The following is an 18,953-nucleotide window of genomic DNA, read 5'->3' on the forward strand; positions in this document are numbered from 1 at the left end:
CCTGTTGTGTGAAGAATTTTATGAACTGTGGCAAGAAAGATGATGAAAACCAAGAACTTTGGGTGCAAACAACACATGTTTAAGTTAAAGAAGTTAAAACAACCTATCTGTTCCTGAACTCCAGCAGGTCTGAGCTGAATGATAGAGCTTATCTAAACAACAAAATAACGGATAACTAATCTATACGAGACCCTTTTTGCCTCTGTGCCAGATCTGCAGGAGAGCGGCGTCTGTCCACTCACCTCCTTCCTCCCAACTAGCCTGATCAACCGAATAGAGAGGGGATGGTGAGTATGAATGATGAATGCATGTGAGTGAATGTTGGAGTATATGTGATGTTTCCCTTTATCTGTGTAACCAATATTGCTATTATAAAATCTGGTATTATTTACTTATTTATTTATTTACAATATTTATATTCTGCCTTTCTCACCCCGCAGGGGACTCAGGGCGGATTACAATGCACACATACATGGCAAACATTCAATGCCAAAGACACACGACAGATATAGACAGACAGTCAGAGGCTATTTAACTTTTCTGGCCGCCAGGAGAGCTCTGCGACACTTCCGCATTCCCCGCATGCTTTGCTGGAGTCTTTTTTATGGCCTTGTAAATTAGTTAGATTAGCCTCCCCACACATAGGTGGTACCTAATTTTCCTACTTGACAGATGCAACTGTCTTTCAGGTTGCAAAGTCGACACAAGCTACACAATTGGCCCGGGCTGGCTTCGAACTCATAACCTTTTGGTCAGAAGTGATCTTAATGCAGCTGACACTCAGCCTGCTGCGCCACAGTCCCGGTACTGGTGTCTTTGTGTCTACTTCTTTCTCTGAAAGTGCCTGATATACTGTCCTATTGAAAAAGGATTAAAGAACATTTTAGGGTTCAAAAAGTATTCATGACACATCTTTATAAGGCTCACAGATTTTACATGACAAAAAGATGATTACATATTACTCCCTACAGGCCTCGAACTAACCTTCCAAAAAGGACTGCTCCTCAGCTGGGTGTTGAAGATAAGCCTTTAGTTTTCTTAAAATGTTTTGCTGCCGCAGGAAGTACAGGATCTTCTTTGCATAGTACTTCCATGTTAGGCCTTTTCTGCAGAACAAAGGTAAAGCACCATTGTGGTGAATGAAGATTTCCCGAAAATGAAAAGCAGTAGAACAATAACACAAAGAGAAGGTCTAGAGTTTATAAGAGAGCCATGAAGCATAGCCCAGGAAGGACAATGAGGCACCCAAACGACAATGCAGCATCTTATTAAAACAGCTTAGGTTATTTTTATTAATTAGAAAGAAATGTGTGTCCTGAAAAAAACCATTTTATTTACAAAGCTCATGAAGTGTACACAGACCTATTATGGCGTTCAAATTACACCATCATTCATACATATTTTTCTACATATACATATACAGTCAGATCATGACAGAGGATGATATCACCATGCAGTAAAAACGAGGTACTACTTGCTATAAAAAACTGCATGAGCATAATAAGAGGGAGGAAAAGTCAATCTATCACATAGTATTACATAAAATGTAGTATATTATGTGGGAGGAGGCAGAGGTTTGGATCCACAGTCCAATAAGGTAGCTTTTTTGAGGTCTAATCAGACCATATAGCCCATGCTTGTCCAACTCATGGCCCAGGGTGCCTATGAATGCAGCCCAACACAAAATCATGAACTTACTGAAAACATTATGAGATTTTTAGTGGGTTTTTTGGGTAACTCCACTGCATGGTTCTCATGCATAAATTGTGGAGACAACAGAATGGAATGGAACAATCAGAGGATGTTACATCCACAAATATTGAAGTATTATCTGTAATTCACATAATCACAAGCAGTTCAGAGAGAAAACCCTTCTTGAGAATCTCCTCTGAACTGGTTGGCAAATAACTAGGATCATTATGTGAGGACTTTTTTTGGCTTATCTGTGGTGGCAGATAATACAAAAATTATGCATGGACCTTTTTTGTTTTTCTCATCAGCTATCCTTAGTATTATTGTATTTTGTGTGTGGCCCAGGGCAATTCTTCTTCATCCAATGTGGCCTAGGGAAGGCAAAACGTTAGATACCCCTGATATAGAACACAATATAGAGATCATGCTGAGTAGCATTTTTAAGAGGTGAGGAAATATCAATTTAAAAAAAGCTTAGGAGCTACAAAATAGCAAAATACTATACAGCCTGGTTTTCTTTATGGGCACCACGTCTAACTTTTACATATAGCTCAAACTCCAGTCAGAAATCCCTCTGAAAGGGAAGAGCAGAGAAATTGGTTCCCCATTCATTGAGAAAGAAGTAGTGTTTGCCGCCAGCTAAATGATGACCTAAGTCTGCTGCTAGCTCACATACTGTCAGTCTGCCCACTGAAAAGCTAACTATATGAACAACTTGCCCTAAATGTATTATTTGTAATTGTTCTATTTACCCTTTTTTTTGGGGGGGGGGGGGCTGTGTGTGTAGGTTTTCAAGGTTTTTCTCACCAGGCCTTCACATCTGTAGCCATGGTGCTCATTAGATTACCTTGATCACACTGTGTCCCACAAATGTGATGAATTAAAAGGTTGCAACCTTAGTAGAAATATACTTTAATTCCGCTGATTGAATATAGCAGACAGAATTTGGGTCTTTCGCACCCACTGAATATTTCAGAAAATAAATATCCCTCCTCCTTGAGTCTAGCCATTTAGATTAATCCTTACCTTCCTTCCATATTAAGGATGGACATCAGCTCATCTTCAAAGAAGCGGCTTGGGCATCCAAGAGTTTCAATATCACTGAAGCCATCACAGGGTACCTAGCAAAAGATTGCAATATTACCAGCACGGCTAAGGAATTTTTCATAATAGACTGGAACATTTTCAAACACATGTATATCAAAATTATTTCAAAAAGTAACAGCAAATGCCAGAATTGATTATCTTCATCGCAGGTTGCCTCTAAGAATAAATGTTCCCCTTAATACCAGGAATGATTTGCGTTATAAACACAGTAATTAATATCCAAATATACCAAATATACTCTCACACATTGGGGGTTGTCTGCCACACAAAGACAATATGTTTTAGATTTATATAATGTATTAACTTAATTACAGGAACAAAGTGTATAAACATACATGGCACTAATCAAGCTGCCAACTATACTGGAGCCCATCTTATACAATTATATATCATTTTTCAAATTTGTTAAATCTCAGTTAAATCTCAGAAATATATTTTGATGAATAGTACTCAACGGTGCGAAGAACTCTGAATAATTTTCCCCATCTGCAACTAGAAGCAAGAAAGAGCACTGAGGTATTCAAGCAAGGGATGGGGAAAGTGCAGTCCTTCAGATACTAATGGACTACACTCAATATTCCTCACTGTTGCTGAAAATGGCGAGGGATGCTGGAAGATGCAGTGCAACACTATTTGGAGAGCGTTGCACAACCAAGCTTTAAAGGAACAGGCAGAGGAAGACAAAAAAGGAGAGCTGTGTGGCAGCCAGAGACCATAGAGAGTTCCTTTCCAAATTTTAAAAAAATAGCTTACATGCTCCGAGAAGAACCTTTTAGAGAAGGATGCTACAATTCTTCGGGCTTCCAAACCAGCTTTGTGCCGCTCTTTGTATTCGTCCAGCCAATTTACGTTATCAACCTGGTTATAGTATTTCATTAATGAAGGCCACCTGTACAGACAAAGAAAAGATCAGTTGACATTTCAAGTCTTTGTGCAATAGTTCAAAATATGACTTAACCGCAAACTCCCAGGTTGGTAAAATCTGGTTGACTCCTGCCGTTTAGGAGACCCACATGTACTTAGTCGTTACTTTTCAATATGATGCAGAGACCCAACAATAGCAAAAGAAAACACATAAGATGGGGACGTTTTCAAAGCGTGATGCTGATCTTGAACCAATGACCTAGTAGGGAAACATTCCTCTTCCACTTAACTCAGCAAAGCTATTATTGGAGCAAACAAAGCAGCCACGGAGCCACCACACTCTTTCAGATTACCAGTAGCTTCAAATTATATAAAGCAGCTTGAAGACACTGCTTTGGCAGAGTCATCGCTTCCTCTTCCCTCCCTGCTGGAGAGTCTGTTCATTAAAAATGCAGTAGTGACTTAAGTCCCCAAAAAAGGACAGATTAGAAAAAATAGCAACAGAACCCTGATTCAGTTCTGCTTTTGGTAGCTTTACAGGCAACCCAAGGAGAGCTGTTCACAACACCAACCGCAAATTGGGAAGCCAGTGTCTACCATCTGAACTTCAGAGCATCTGACAGGCTTTGGACAAAGGCTTATGTGTTTAGCAACAGCAAAGTAAAATCAGAATAAAGATGCCTAATATATTTTAAGGACTGACAACTGCATGGTTGGCAGAAAAACTTAAAGCACTAAACTAGGAGGCAGAGATTAAGTATGTATAGAGCCCCTGTTATGCTTTTGTAGAGGCTCTCATGGATGAACCGTCACCTGCGGAGAGCTTTCTCCTGGATCGTTCTACATAGCTGTACTTCGTTTTGACCATTACTACTTTTAATAGTGAATATGACACTCTTCAATATGTTCATTAAACTATTTAATGTTTTGATTATGACTTTAATGATTACCTTGTTTAACCTCTTTTCAGCTATGTATATTTGAGACCCAGAGCACTTCTTTAAAGTGGAACGGCAGGATCAAAATATAACAAATAAAACAATCTGATATGCACATCCTCAGAAGCTTCACTGAGTCTAATTATTCCTAGGTCAGCAAGTATAGGTTTACAGCCCCACAGCCCCATATTAAAGGCAGTTAAGCTTTAAAAACAGTCTTCCTGCTGTGAAGTTTCATTTCTTAAAAATCTGACTTCCTATTCAAGGTGACACCAAAACTCTGGACATCTACAGGTAACTGTCAATGTCACCACTGGAATACCCTCTAGATGCTCTGGACTACAAATCCCACTAGCTTTAGCTAGCATGGCAGAGGAATTATGGCAAGTCTTGGCTCTAAATATCTAAACTGATCTATGTCAACTGGCAATGACTTTGTAGGGTTGAAGGAAGGGATCTTTCCCAGTCTTACCTGGTAACATCAGGGACTGGACCTGGGATCTTCTATGTACAGAGCAGGTGCTGCATCTCACTGAGCTCTTGGCTTTCCCCTGATTCCAGGCCCTGAGGTATAAGTGACAGATGGCAGAGACTACTGTGCCATTGCAGAAAAATATCACAGAGACGAATGTTGTTTTTAACATTGTCTTTTGTTCAGACAACTTGTCACATCAAAAATCACAGATTGCATATTTGCAAACAAGCAAGACCCCCGAGTCTCCCCCAAAAGTGGGGTTATGGGACCGACTGCTGAGGATACACACTGCCTACACACTGTCAGATCATTTACTTAGTTGACTGGCACTAGGAGCTGGCCAAGCTAAAGGGAGGATGGAGGGAATTAGCCTCAGAGGACACATGCTCTAGGCCTCCCTGCCCACACAGTGCCCTTGTTTCTGCTACAAGCTTAGGGGGAAGAACAGAAATAAATGAGGCAAGAATCTAGCACTCATCCTTGCCAAAAAAACAAAGGGGCCTGCCGCCTGCTCTCCCTTTCTCACGTGTCCTGAGCACAAGACAGATGTGCCCACAGCTGCTCTCTGTGGCATTGGCCACAGACCTGCACTCAAGTTCTTGGGGGGAAGGATCCAAATCCAAAAATGGCCAGCAATTCTGGATGGATACCTGCTGTGTTTCTGGTGCCTTGGATGTTTCTGTGATACGGTGCACCTGCCCATCTATTCAGAAGCATGAAGGTTTCCTGGAAAGAAACCACAACGTAACAAGGCTGCAAGAGAAAGCTCGACTGGAGGACACCATAGCTAACTTGGACCTTTCTTCCTTGAGCATATCAAAGCTAGGTTGAATGTGGATCTGTCCCTTCTTTGTCAATTTCTAACAAAGACCGAATGAGTGTACTTTTAGAACATGAAGGGAAATCAGGGAAGAAATGGCAAGTCAAGTGAGATTTGACTGTCATAGAAGTTAGAACCGAATCAGAGGTAATTCATTTAAAAAAAACCCCCATGGTTCTGGATCATAAAGATACTATTCAGCCCTCCTTTTCAAAAAGCATCTCCACCAGCCACTTGTTATTGTGTGTTTTCCATTCATTTCCAATTTATGGTGACCCTATCACAGGGTTTTTGTGGCAAAATTTGGGATTTTTATTGTATCTTTCTGAAAGAGTGGGGTTTGCCCAGTCACCAAGTGGGCTTCCATGCTAAGTGAGGATTTGAACCCTGGTTGCTCAAAATCCTGATCCAAAACTGAAACCATTACACCACACTAGCTTGCAGCTTTTTTAAAAATAGCACAAATCATCTAAGGCCACAAATAAATTTGTTTCTCAGCAGCAAAGCACACAGGTGCCAAGTTCTACTGGAATTTGACTAGAGACTCATCTTAAAAGACCTAGAAATCCCTAGAGGTAACTTACTGATCTGTGAATAAATCAAACCCACCAAAGTTAAACCAGCAAATGTGGAGGACTGTAAAGTGACAAAACACTTACACAATTGCAATCTAACCCAGGAAAAGAGGACAAGAGCACAGCATTGGCTGGACAAATACAAAGAGTGGCACAACAGCAATCATGGCTCTTCCTTTCTTGAACCAAACCTCAAGGCTTGCTCTGATGCTGACCTTAGACTTCTCAGAAGCCATTTAATCCTGAATAGTCTAGTGTCTGCTGCTCAGTGGGGTCCAGTGGCTCAATGTCATATAATGAACAAGCAGGACACTGAAGTGACTATGTTTTTAATTCACTGAGATCATCAATCTAAGCAAGCATGACAAATTTCAGAGATCCAAGTTGCACAGTGTGAATCTATTGTAGATCAAATAGATACACAAGCTCTTTTATTATGTAGTTTGTAGAAATATGTTTTGGCATGTATATTTTGTAGAATTTTTTTTAAATGATTGTGTGTTTTACCGATGTTGCAGCCCACCTCAAGCCATGAGGAGAGGTGTGTAAGAAATAAAATTGTTATTATTGTTGTTATTGTTATTACTATTATTATGTGATTAAAAATATGTCATTTTGTAGATTTTAAATACTTTCAAGATTTCTGCTTTCATTCTTTTATTCCAGAATGGGTTTGCAGTACCTTGGTGGCCTTCTGGCAAAGAGGATAGAATAGAAATATTAATGATGAATCACCATCAACACCCTGCTCCCAAAACAGCATGAATGTTTTAATCCAGGAGGACAATTTGTAAATATAGTTTGGACCAAAAGGGGAAAAAAGCACAGCAGGAGAGCAAAGCATAACTTCTAGGCATCCATACTAACACACACAATCGTGACTACAAATGAACTGGACAGATATATGTAAATTTCTGCTTCTGGCCTATTTTGGAGAACAGGGGAAGTTCATGTGTAGCCTGGCTTTGTCCATGTCTTGGCAGAGGAAGAAAAGTTTTATTGCTTTTCGCGACTGCCAGTTGGCTGGTAAAACTCGGATGGAGCAGTTCAAAGGAAGAGAATATTCTCTCCACACCTGCGAAAGAGACTGACGAACAATGGACAGTTCACCAAGCTATAACTCTGGGTTGCTTTCCAGGCGGTGCCTGTGATTCAGAGTCCGTCTTTAGCGCGTCCGCAGCCAAGTTGGACCTTTAAAAGATGCAGATCCAACTGTGAGAGCCATTGTGGGCTGGTGATAATAGAGGCCTGTATTCCAAAAGTGTCAGCTCCTTTGATGGCTGGACGTTTTGGCAGAAGTTGAGATACTGACCCCGTTACCCTGGGCCCAACTCCAACTCCAGTAATCACATCGGTGTGCCTTCAAACTCCCTCTGCAATTTCATTTGGAGGAGTTATTTTTTAACTCACTGCCCTAAAATAAATAGTTGCAGTAATAATGTAACACATCAGAGCCATGTTCCAGAGGAAGCGTCATTTGGCCCGTGTTGGCCATTATACTGTAAAGCCCATTAGCTCTGCATGAGTCGAGGATGAAAGCAAGCGGGTATAGAAAGCGGATATCATTCTTAATAATGGGACAGAGGAGTGTTATGAGCTAAAACACAAAATAAACGTCTGTCTTTATCACCCAGTTAAATAAACAGATAGAAAAAATAGCACAAGACGAGGAAAGCAAAGTGATACAGCATATTGGAACAAACAGTCCTAAATTTACACAAGAATTGATGGGATCTGAACTGACAGTAACCACAGAGGATAGCAATATGGATGTGTCAGCTACAGAAATAGCAAACACAATGCAAGGAATTAGTAGGAAAATGATTGAAAATAAGACAGTCAGTATGATGACATCTAAATCTATAGTGGATGGAATTGATTTTGGAAAAAACATGGGAGTGCTGGTCATTTCATCTCAAAAGGTAAATAATTCTTTTGAGAGCTGAAGGTTGTAAAGGAAAGGGCTTTGAAGAGGGGGCTACAATCTATCCAATTTTACTGGTTTGAAAACAGCTTTTTATTATTTGTAACTGTATGCTTTCCATTTTTTTCAAATGCTGGTGATAGTTTACTTCTGTTTTAATGCTGATCTTTTGCATATTTCTAATTATATTTTATTTTACTTTGTAAGGTGCCTTGAGTTTCAGTTTTTTGGGGAAAGGCAGAAGGTAAATGAAGTAAGGAAAGCCAGAAAGAAGATTCGGATAGGGACAACCAAGAAGGTTGCACTACTTCCTAAGGGGAAAGGATACTGGCTGCTTAATTTACAAAAGGGAAATGCCATGACTGACTTCTTATACAAATAAAGATGTGGAAAAATCAAGAAGAGGGAAGGTTTTGCCTCTCGCACATGGCAGCCAAAGCTGGCATGACCTGGTGACACTGGCAGTGATTTCAGAACAGCTTCTTCCAATCACCCCAATTACTTTTTAATTCATTTCATTTGCAGAACTCCTAGTCACAAGAAGTAGCAATATCTACTAAGAGAAAAGGCTCCAAAAGACTAGATAAATGGGCAAAGGTGATGTCTGCCCAAGCCAACAGCCACAACTGGCAAAGAGAATATCTGAGTTACAGCCCTCTCGACACGAGTTGAGGAGAGGAGGGTAAAAGCTAACTTTTCAAATGGATGCAGACACTAGGTATGGAGAGTGCTTTTGCTGCCCACCAGGCTCTTTCTTCTCCCATTTCTTATTTGTTTTGGAGGCTTTTCCAAATTAGTTCTAAGAAAAACATGGGAGTGTGGCATAGGACCCCTGTGAGCCTCAGAGACAGAATCCTGAAGTACGTCAAGCTATGAAAGGGGGGGGGGGGGGAAGGTAAGCTGGAGGAGAAGGGACTTTGGGGGAGCAAGCAGTGGGCATCTGCAGGGACTGGCAGGCGCAAGAGGTGGCCACTGCATGAGTCACCTTTTCTTTGGGAGACGGTGAGCACAGCTGTCTCTGTTTTGTTATGCTGTGTGTTTTGTTTGGGTTATGCATATGTTTGTGCGAGAGGACTACCTGGTTTTTTTGTACGATGTGCATTTTGATGGATACATGTGTGAACATCTATATATTGCCTAGTTGTAGGGGGTGGTGGTGCTTTTTTGTGCTTTCTAAACATGTGGGTTTCTTCGGTTTGCTGCTTGGTATTTTGGAGTGCCCCTTCTGACTTCATGCTAGGTTCACCTGATAGTCCCTAGTAGTCAAAAATTATTTGACAACATGCAACAATAATCTTTTTGTTTTTTTCAGCTGACATCACATAACTGAAAACCTTAGCAATGAAAACTCTGTCCAGGCCAAAATATGACATCTCACCACCCTGTCCATGCTCAGACGTATTATCTTCTTCATAAAACTATCTTCATTGCTACTTTCTATGCTCTAGGACCCCAAATTCTTGACAGTGAAAACTGTTCTAGGGATTAAGGTTGCTTCCTCAACCTGAGACTCTATATAGCTACTCCTGCTCCTGTACCAAAGTTGAGGATATAGGCCCTCTATAGCTGTACTTTGTTCATGCTCAGAAGCACTATCACTTTGCAGGGAAGCTCATTTTCTGCACTGAGAATTTGTCTCCTCCTTGTGTGCACTCTGTCCATGTTCATAGTTCCCAAGGCCAGTTGCTATTGTTCTTAGCCTGAAAGGCATCCCTTCCATGGCTGCTTCACCAAAACAAGACAAGGAGATGATTGTAGCACACACCACAAACTGCCAATATAAAAAATATAAGTTAAAGAAGTATCAAGTATCAAAATACAACCTAAAGCATATTGTCTACAAAATGAAAAACACAGAGAGAATACATTTATACCACTTGGATTAGTCAGCTGTAAACCAGAAGATATCTGGGTCAAAACAAGGGATGCAATCATGGATGAATGCAAGACTATACATGCAGTCAACAGTCAACAGGAACGAAAAACTTCAGTAGATGACTGAGGAAACTCTTGTAATGCTTCATGACAACAGAAAAGAAGGAAAACTGAAAGGTGACAGGAACAGGGCCAAAATCCTGAATACAACTGGTCAGTGATTTGTACAAAAGAACAGAGAACGATAGTAACCAACAGTGCAAAAACAGAAGACAGCAACAAAAAAGAACAAGAGACCCTATCCATAAGGTCAGCAAATTCAAATTAAAACGGAAAGCAAGAAGAGGGATGCTGAAGGTCTAGGGAAATACATTATTTGATTCCCTATAAAGTAAAGAGAAGATGGAAACTACCCACATTCAGTGTCAGACTTGAGAAACAGGAGGGTGTACAAATACAGTTGTTGATGTTAGTAATACTACACAGAAGAGACAAAACAATGGCAGATTCCGTCAAAGAAGAACTTCTTGATGAAAATGTACAATTTTACAAAGAGAAGTATAAGCTGCTTTAAAACTACTTCGAAGAAATCGTAAACCGGATTGGGGTATAGGGTGGCAACCTGTGTTGGACGGGGTTACACTCTCCCTGAAGCCACAGGTCCGCAGTTTGGGAGTCCTCTTGGATTCATCGCTCACGCTTGAGGCTCAGGCGTCGGCGGTGTCCGGGAGGGCTTTTGCACAATTGAGACTCGTGCGCCAGTTGTGACCGTACCTCGCGAAGGCTGATCTGGCCGGGGTGGTCCATGCCTTGGTCACCTCTAGATTGGATTACTGCAATGCGCTCTACGTGGGGCTGCCCTTGAAAACGGCTTGGAAATTCCAACTGGTCCAACGAGCAGCAGCCAGGATGTTAACCGGGGCTCCACACAGAGAGGTCAATCCTCCTGTTCAAGGAGCTCCATTGGCTGCCGCTTATTTTCCGAGCCCAATTTAAGGTGCAGGTGCTTACCTTCAAAGCCCTAAACGGTTTGGGACCATCCTACCTGCGTGACCGCATCTCCGTCTATGAACCCACACGTTCACTGCGTTGATCCGGAGAGGCCCTGCTCGTGATTCCACCTGCATAGCAGGCGCGCTTGGTGGGGACTCGAGACAGGGCCTTTTCTGTGGTGGCCCCCCGACTCTGGAACTCCTTCCCAAAAGATCTTGGACAGGCCCCTACATTGGCAGTCTTTAGAAAGAACTTGAAGCCCTGGCTGTTCCGATGTGCCTTCCCAGATTAGGAATCTCCAATACCAAGTCCCAGAAGCACTTTAGTAGAACTAAGATTGTTGCACACCGCACACTGCACTTACTCTATAATCCTACATACCTCCTGCCACATCAGCACTTTTAATCTTGTACCCACTACTTTGGCCCGGCCCAGTTTTATAGTGTCTTGATGTATTGTTTATTGCTTGTTGTTAATATTGCTTTAACTGTTTTTAATTTGCTTTAGGTGTTGTATTGTTGTGTTGTGTTTTGAGGCCTTGGCCTATGTAAGCAGCATCGAGTCCTTCGGGAGATGCTAGCAGGGTACAAATAAAATAATAATAATAATAATAATAATAATAATAATAATATAATAAATACATTTCCAGCAACAGACAGCATACCAAAATAACTTGTTCGTGATATAAAGATGGAATCTTTCTGAATTCTAAAACAAATGTGTCAACAAATATAGAAAACAAAACAATGGTCCACAGACTGGAACCACTCAAAATGCATTCCAATCCAAAGGAAGGGAAATGCCAAGGATTGAGTAACAATTGGACCACTGGGTTGTTGTGTGGTTTCTGGCCTGTATGGCTGTGTCCTAGCAGCATTTTTTCCTAACATTTCACCTGTATCTGTGGCTGACATCTTCAGAGGATACCTGAAGATGCCAGCCACAGATGCAGATGAAACATCAGGAGAAAATGCTGCTAGAAAATGGCCATACAGCCAGATCCCCTGAAGATGCCAGCCACAGATGTAGGCAAAACATCAGGAGAAAATGCTGCTAGAACACAGCCATACAGCTTGGAAACCACACAACACCCCAGTGATTCCGGACATGAAAGCCTTTGATATGAAACTGGACCATTGCTTTAATCTCCCATGCAAGGAAAGCAATGCTTAAGATTTTAATATTCTTTTGCTGGATATGGCATGAGGAATGCCACTTGTATATACTGGATTCAGAAAATGAAAGGAGATTGGAATTCTAATTGCAAAACTGGCTAAAGAAGTATACCAAAGAATTTCAGGAAAAATCAACCTGTGCTTCACATTTTATAACCTATAGATATTTGACTGCCCGGATCATTATAAACTATAGATTTCTCTGAAATAAGTGTTTGGGTCCCAACATTTACCTGTTCCTGATGTATGATGTACACTCTAGACCTCTTGCCGATGTTAGGAAATAATATGGAGAAATAGAACGGCTTCCATTTGGCAAAAGGAGTCAGAGAGCAGTGCATTTAACAACCAATCTGTTTAATTTAAATGCAGGACATTTCGTATAGAGAGCAGAATTAGGTTTTGATGGAGGTGGTGTGAAAGGTACATGAAAAAATCTCAATAGTTTAAGATACACAGATGATTACCAATTACTGACCAAAGTTAAGTGGGGGGGGGGGGAGTGCAAAAGCAGGCTCAGAGCTTAAAATTCACAAGACAAAAAGCACAGCCACCAAAGGCTTATGTAACTTGAAATTGCAGGATGGAGACAGTGAAACAGTTAAAAAGATTTTCTGGCTCAGACATCAATCAAAATGGAGACTCTGAACAGCAGCTGGGAGACAACGAGGGAAGATTTCCAACGGTCAAAGAACTGTCAGAATCATAGTAAATGCTGGATGAACCAGAGGAATAGACGGGAACCGGAAGTGTGGTGCTGAGTAAGAGTTTTATGGACTCCCACTGAGAAACAAATGTGTCCTAGAGCAAGTCAAGGTTGCCGCAACTCTTTGGAGCTGACCAGAAGTTACCATACTTTGGGCATGTTGGAAGAAAATACGACTCACTGGCAAAGACAATGATGTTGGAAAGAGCTGAAGGCAATAGGAAAGCAGGACGAGTGCCTTCTGGGAGCGAATGAAGGCAGTCAAGGTCAGAAGGGTGCAAAACCCAATGACAATCAGGCTCCAGTGGAAATCTCTGTGGGTGCAGCTAGACTTTGGAATGAATGCAGTTTCACAGCTGGAAGAGACTGTATGGGCCATCCAGTTTAACCTCATTCTGCCATATAGAAAAAGCACAATAAAAGCACCCCCAACAGATGTCCATCCAGTCTTTATTTTAAAAGCCTCTAAGGAAGGAGCTTCCACCACACTCTGAGGCATAGAGTTCAACTGCTGGACAGCACTTCAGAAAATTCTTCCTAATGCTCTGGTGGAATCTCCTTTCTTGCCATTTGAACCCATTGCTCCGAGTCCTAGTCTTCATGAACTGCCAAGGCTCAATATCATGGAATCATGGAAGCTGTAGCTTTATGCGCCATTCTGCCGAAGAGTGCTGGTGCCCCATCAAACTACACCTCCTGGGATTCCATAGCATTGAGCCATGACAGCTCAAGTGGGCTCAAGCTACATTAATGCCACAGTGAAGAGGTGCCCCTAGTACGCTGGTCAGTGATTTTAGCTTTGAATATGCATCAAATAGGTTTGACTGGTTTTATCTGTGAATCTTTTAATACTGTTTATATTTAATTCTGTTTTAATATTTGTATATTGTAAATGCTGTGTTAACATTTTATGTTAAGCCACTTTGAGTCCCCTTCAGGGGAGATAAAGCGGGGTATAAATATAAATATAATAATAATAATAATAAGACAAGCACTCCCAGGATTCAAGAGCATTGAGCCAGGGCAGTTCAAGGGGTGTTATTCAGTCACAGGGTTGAAGTAAATCTAATCAGTAATTGACTTGCATACTGCAAGCAGCTTATGATACTGTAAATCATTGTCTCCTCCTGAGGAAAATGTATAATATCACAGAGGATTATCACCTCACCCACTTCATAGGAAATCTGCTACAAAACAGGAGCTTTTTTGTTGAGTTCCAGGGCCAGAGAAGGAGATGGCGAAAACAGAAGAACGGCCTGCCTCAGGGAAGCGTTTTTCCTCCATCAATGTTTTGACATTTACACAAATGATCGGCCACTGCCAGAAGGGACAGAGAGTTTCATCTATGCTGACAATCGTGCCATCACCACTCAAGTGAGCAGAGAGTTTTGAAATGGTTGAACAGAAGCTCTCCAAAGCTTTAGGTGCTCCTACTGCCTATTACAGGGAAAACCAGCTGATTCCTAATTCATCTAAAATGCAGACGTGTGCTTTTCATCTTAAGAACAGACAAGCATCTCAAGCTCTGAGGATATCCTGGGAAGTAACCTCACTGGAGCATTGCAGCATGCCAAAGTACCTGGGAGTTACCCTGGACCATGCTCTGACTTACAAGAAGCACTTCTTGACTATCAAGCAAAAAGTGGGTGCTAGAAATAATATATGAAAGCTAAGTAGCACAACCTGGGGATCACAACCAGACACAGTGAAGACATCTGCCCTTGCGCTTTGCTACTCTGCTGCTCAATATGCATGCCCAGTGTGGAATACATCCCACCACATTAAAACAGTGGATGTGGTTCTTAACGAGACATGCCGCATTATCACAGGATGTCTACGCCCTACACCGCTGGAGAAATTATACTGTTTAGCTGGTATTGCACCACCTGACATTTGTCGGGAAGTAGCAGCCAGCAATGAAAGGACCAAGGCATGGACATCTCCGGCTCATCCTCTGTTCGGATATCAGCCAGCATGCCAATGTCTTAAATATAGATACAGCTTCCTAAGATCCACAGATCTTACTCGCAGGAACACCTCAGCGAGAGTCCAAAAGTGGCAGGCTAAAACCCAGAACCTCAATCAATGGCTGAGACCAGATGAGAAACTCTCTCCTGGGCACACAGAAGTCTGGGCGACTTTGAGGCGCTGAACAGACTGTGCTCTGGAACCACGAGATGCAGAGTTAATCTTAGGAAATGGGGCTACAAAGTGGAGTCTGTGACATGCGAGTATAGAGAAGACCAAACCACAGACCACTGACTACAATGCAGCTAGCTGTTGAGTCCCACCACATGCACAATGGAGGACCTTCTTATAGCAAAATCAGAGGCACTCCAAGTAGCCAGCTTCTAGTCAAAGAAAATTTAGCATCATGGCACGTTTTTAACTTATATGTGGTTTTTTAATACATTGCAACTGTATTCTTAATTCGCTTCTGACATGATGACTTTGTAAGTTTTCCAGGCTGTCTGGCCATGTTCCAGAAGCTATCTCTCCTGACATTTTGCCCACATCTATGACAGGCATCCTCAGAGCTTGTGTGATCTGTTGGAAACTGGGCAAGTGATGTTTATATAACTGTGAAATAATGTCCAGGATGGGAGAAAGAACTCTTGTTTGTCTGAGGCAAGTGTGAATGTTGAAATTGGTCACCTTGATTAGCATTGAATGTCCTTGCACCTTCAAAGCCTGGCTGCTTCCTGCCTGGGGGGGTTACTTATTGGGAGGTGTTAACTGCCCTGATAGTTTCCTGTCTTGAATTCCTCAGTTTTTTAGTGTTTTTTGTTCATTTAGCAAGTGGAAGTAAGTACATTATTGTATCAAATTGTTTATATAAGGATTATCATATTGTAACTGGCTACTGGTTAGCATATCTATTATTTTGTCCTCTATAAAATTAGTTTATAAAGCCTCAGAATGAAGGAACCTTGAAAGAAACCTGAAGAAGGGATGCTACTCCTAAAACAAGGACATAAAAACACCCGGGAACCTTGTTGTATTCCCAAGACCCGTTTATCACATCTTGAATTCACATGGGATAATAATGGATATATTGAAGTGTGTCCACATGACCGTTGGAAAATCTGACAAATTATTTTGAAAAATATGAATATTATGTTTGTTATACTGTTGTAAATTATCCCTATGTGTTTGTTTCCTGTCTTGAATTCCCTTGTTTTTTAGTGTTGCACTTTATTGACTATCCTGATTCTAGAGGTTTTTTTTAATACTGGTAGCCAGATTTTGTTCATTTTCATGGTTTGCTGCTTACTGATGAAATTCTCCACATGCTTATGGATTTCAATGGCTTCTCTGTGTAGTCTGGCATGGTAGCTGTCAGAGTGGCCCAGCATTTCTGTGTTCTCCAATAATATGCTGTGTCCAGGTTGGTTCATCAAGTGCTCTGCTATGGCTGACATCTCTGGTTGGATTAGTCTGCAGTACCTTTCATGTTCCTTGAACCAACCAGGACACAGCATATTATCTGAGAACACAGAAACGCTGAACCACTCTAACAACCACCATGTCAGACTACACAGAGAAGCCACTGAAATCCACAAGCATCAGAAAAGACGCAAGCATGAAAAGAAACACAATCTGGCTACCAATATTACAAATCAGGACAGTAAATAAAGAACAACACTCAGAAAACAGGGGATTTCAGACAAGAAACAATCAGGGCTAGCTAACACCTCCCAACAAAGGATTCCCCCGGGCAGGAAGCAGCTAGGCTTTGAAGCTGCACGGCCAATTTACCTGTCCGAACGTATCCTCCCCTATGAACCATCAAGATTGCTAAGATCGTCTGGAGGGGCCCTGCTCTCGATCCCACCGGCCTCACAGGCGCGGCTGGTGGGGACAAGAGACAGGGCCTTCTTGGTGGTGGCCCCTCGACTCTGGAACTCCCTTCCACTGGAGATCACAACTGCCCCTTCTATCTTAACGTTCAGGAAACTGGTGAAAACTTGGCTTTGGGGATTGGCATTCAACGAATGAGCCATGATCCTGTGATATGGATGGATGACGATGAATAATGATTTTTGATGACGACTGACCACTGTAATTATATGATTGTATTTTGCTATTTTAATGTTTAAGTGTGATTTAGAATATGATGTTTTAATGACCGTCTGTAATATGGATGTTGGAAACCGGCCCGAGTCCCTCGAATGGAGGTGAGAAGACTGGTAAACAAAACTGCTAAATAAATAAATAAATCCTATTCAAGCTGGCCAATTGCAACATTCCCATTTGCCTCCAACAGACTTCTTTCTCCTACACTGGACATCATTCAGATAGATAGATATAGATATAAACCCCACTTGCCTAGTTTCCAACAAACCTCACAACCTCTGAGAATGCCTGCCATAGATGTGGGAGAAAGGTCAGGAAAGATTGCTTCTGGAACATGGCCAGACAGCCCGGAAAACTCACAGCAACTCAGTGATTCCGGCCATGAAAGTCTTCGACAACACATTCACTGACTTTCCTTATTGAATTGTTTCATATCTATCCCGAAATAGAGACTCAAGGCAACGCCAATTAAACACAAGGCTAATGTATGAAAGACAAAAAACAAACAAACAGCAACACCCCAAACAACCAACTCTTTCGTGTCACGAGGCAGCACAAGAACGTAATACAATACAGGTCCATGACAGGGGCCTGTTCGGAGGGGTTCTCGAGGAGGGCGTGGAGCCAGGTTCCCCCCCCCCTGCGCGGTGCGCATGCGCAGAACCCCCCTTGCCCCTCGCACCTGAGCCGCAGTTGCTCCCGCCAGACCTTCCCACGCGGCTGACAGGCCTCCCTGAGGCGGCGGCAAGTGCGGGCCAGGCGGGCCAAGTCGACGGCGCTCAGCGCCCCGCAGCACAGGATGAGTTCCAGTAGCTCCCCGGGAAGCTCCGTCAGTGTCAGGGCGTTGGGACCGGTCTTCGCGGCCGGCTCTTCCTCCCGACTGAGCGATGGAGGAGGAGGAGAAGGAGGAGAAGGAGAAGGAGAAGAAGGCGGCGGCGAAGAAGAAGAAGAAGAAGAAGAAGACACCGCCGCCGCCATCTTGCCTGTTTACCTGAGGGACCTCTCAGGGAACGTCTCCAAGCCGACGGAAGCCTGCGAGCAAGAGAGGGGCGGCGCGCGCTGGGGAGCGTCACGCAATTGGTGTTTTCTGTTTGGGCCCCAGCGGCTGCTGATTGGCTCATAGTTCCCAGGAAGGAACCAATCGGAAGGCGGTGCGGACCATACCAAGTGGCAGCCTCGGGGGGGGGGGAGGGGAGGGGGAAGGGAAAGGCTCTGCTATGTTTTATGCAGAAATGTGATATTATTTCGATTTTTTAAAAAAATCTCTCTGTAGTCAAATAAAAAAAAAGACTACAGATTTTTTTTTAAAAAAATCAAAATAATATCACATTTCTGCACAACAACAATAATAATAATAATGACAAAGTTTTGTAACACAATACACCAGACATCACAATTGTGGAAAAGAAAAAAGTCTGGATTATTGATGTCGCCATACCGGGTGACAGTCGCATTGAGGAAAAACAACAGGAAAAACTCAGCCGCTATCAAGACCTCAAAATCGAACTGCAGACTCTGGCATAAACCAGTACAGGTGGTCCCAGTGGTCATTGGCGCACTGGGTGCCGTGCCAAAAGATCTCAACTGGCATTTGGAAACAATAAGCATCGACAAAATCACGATCTGTCAACTGCAAAAGGCCACCTTACTTGGATCTGCGCGCATCATTTGCAAATACATCACACAGTCCTAGACGCTTGGGAAGTGTTCGACTTGTGATTTTGTGATACGA

The 18,953-nt window shown here is 42.3% G+C and overlaps 1 protein-coding gene across 4 annotated transcripts in view; it reads right to left on the reverse strand.

The window, feature by feature from the left end:
- Positions 1-18,324, reverse strand: part of FBXO21 (F-box protein 21) — a 34,716-nt gene extending 16,392 nt beyond the window's left edge. The window contains exons 1-5 of one of the 4 annotated variants that reach the window (XM_067473254.1): positions 18,213-18,320; positions 5,074-5,165; positions 3,553-3,688; positions 2,719-2,813; positions 985-1,106 (exon numbers count right to left, since the gene is read on the reverse strand). In XM_067473254.1, coding sequence (XP_067329355.1) covers positions 985-1,106; positions 2,719-2,813; positions 3,553-3,675 — 340 coding nt within the window. In that variant the 5' untranslated portion in view covers positions 3,676-3,688; positions 5,074-5,165; positions 18,213-18,320. Of the gene's footprint in view, positions 1-984; positions 1,107-2,718; positions 2,814-3,552; positions 3,689-5,073; positions 5,166-17,903 lie in introns of all 4 variants that reach the window. The other 3 variants (XM_067473255.1, XM_060785474.2, XM_060785476.2) reach the window with 3 other exon arrangements.
- Between the last annotated feature and the right edge of the window lie 629 nt (positions 18,325-18,953).

This window comes from Anolis sagrei, chromosome X, assembly GCF_037176765.1.
Source record: "Anolis sagrei isolate rAnoSag1 chromosome X, rAnoSag1.mat, whole genome shotgun sequence".
NCBI classification, from domain to species: domain Eukaryota; kingdom Metazoa; phylum Chordata; class Lepidosauria; order Squamata; family Dactyloidae; genus Anolis; species Anolis sagrei.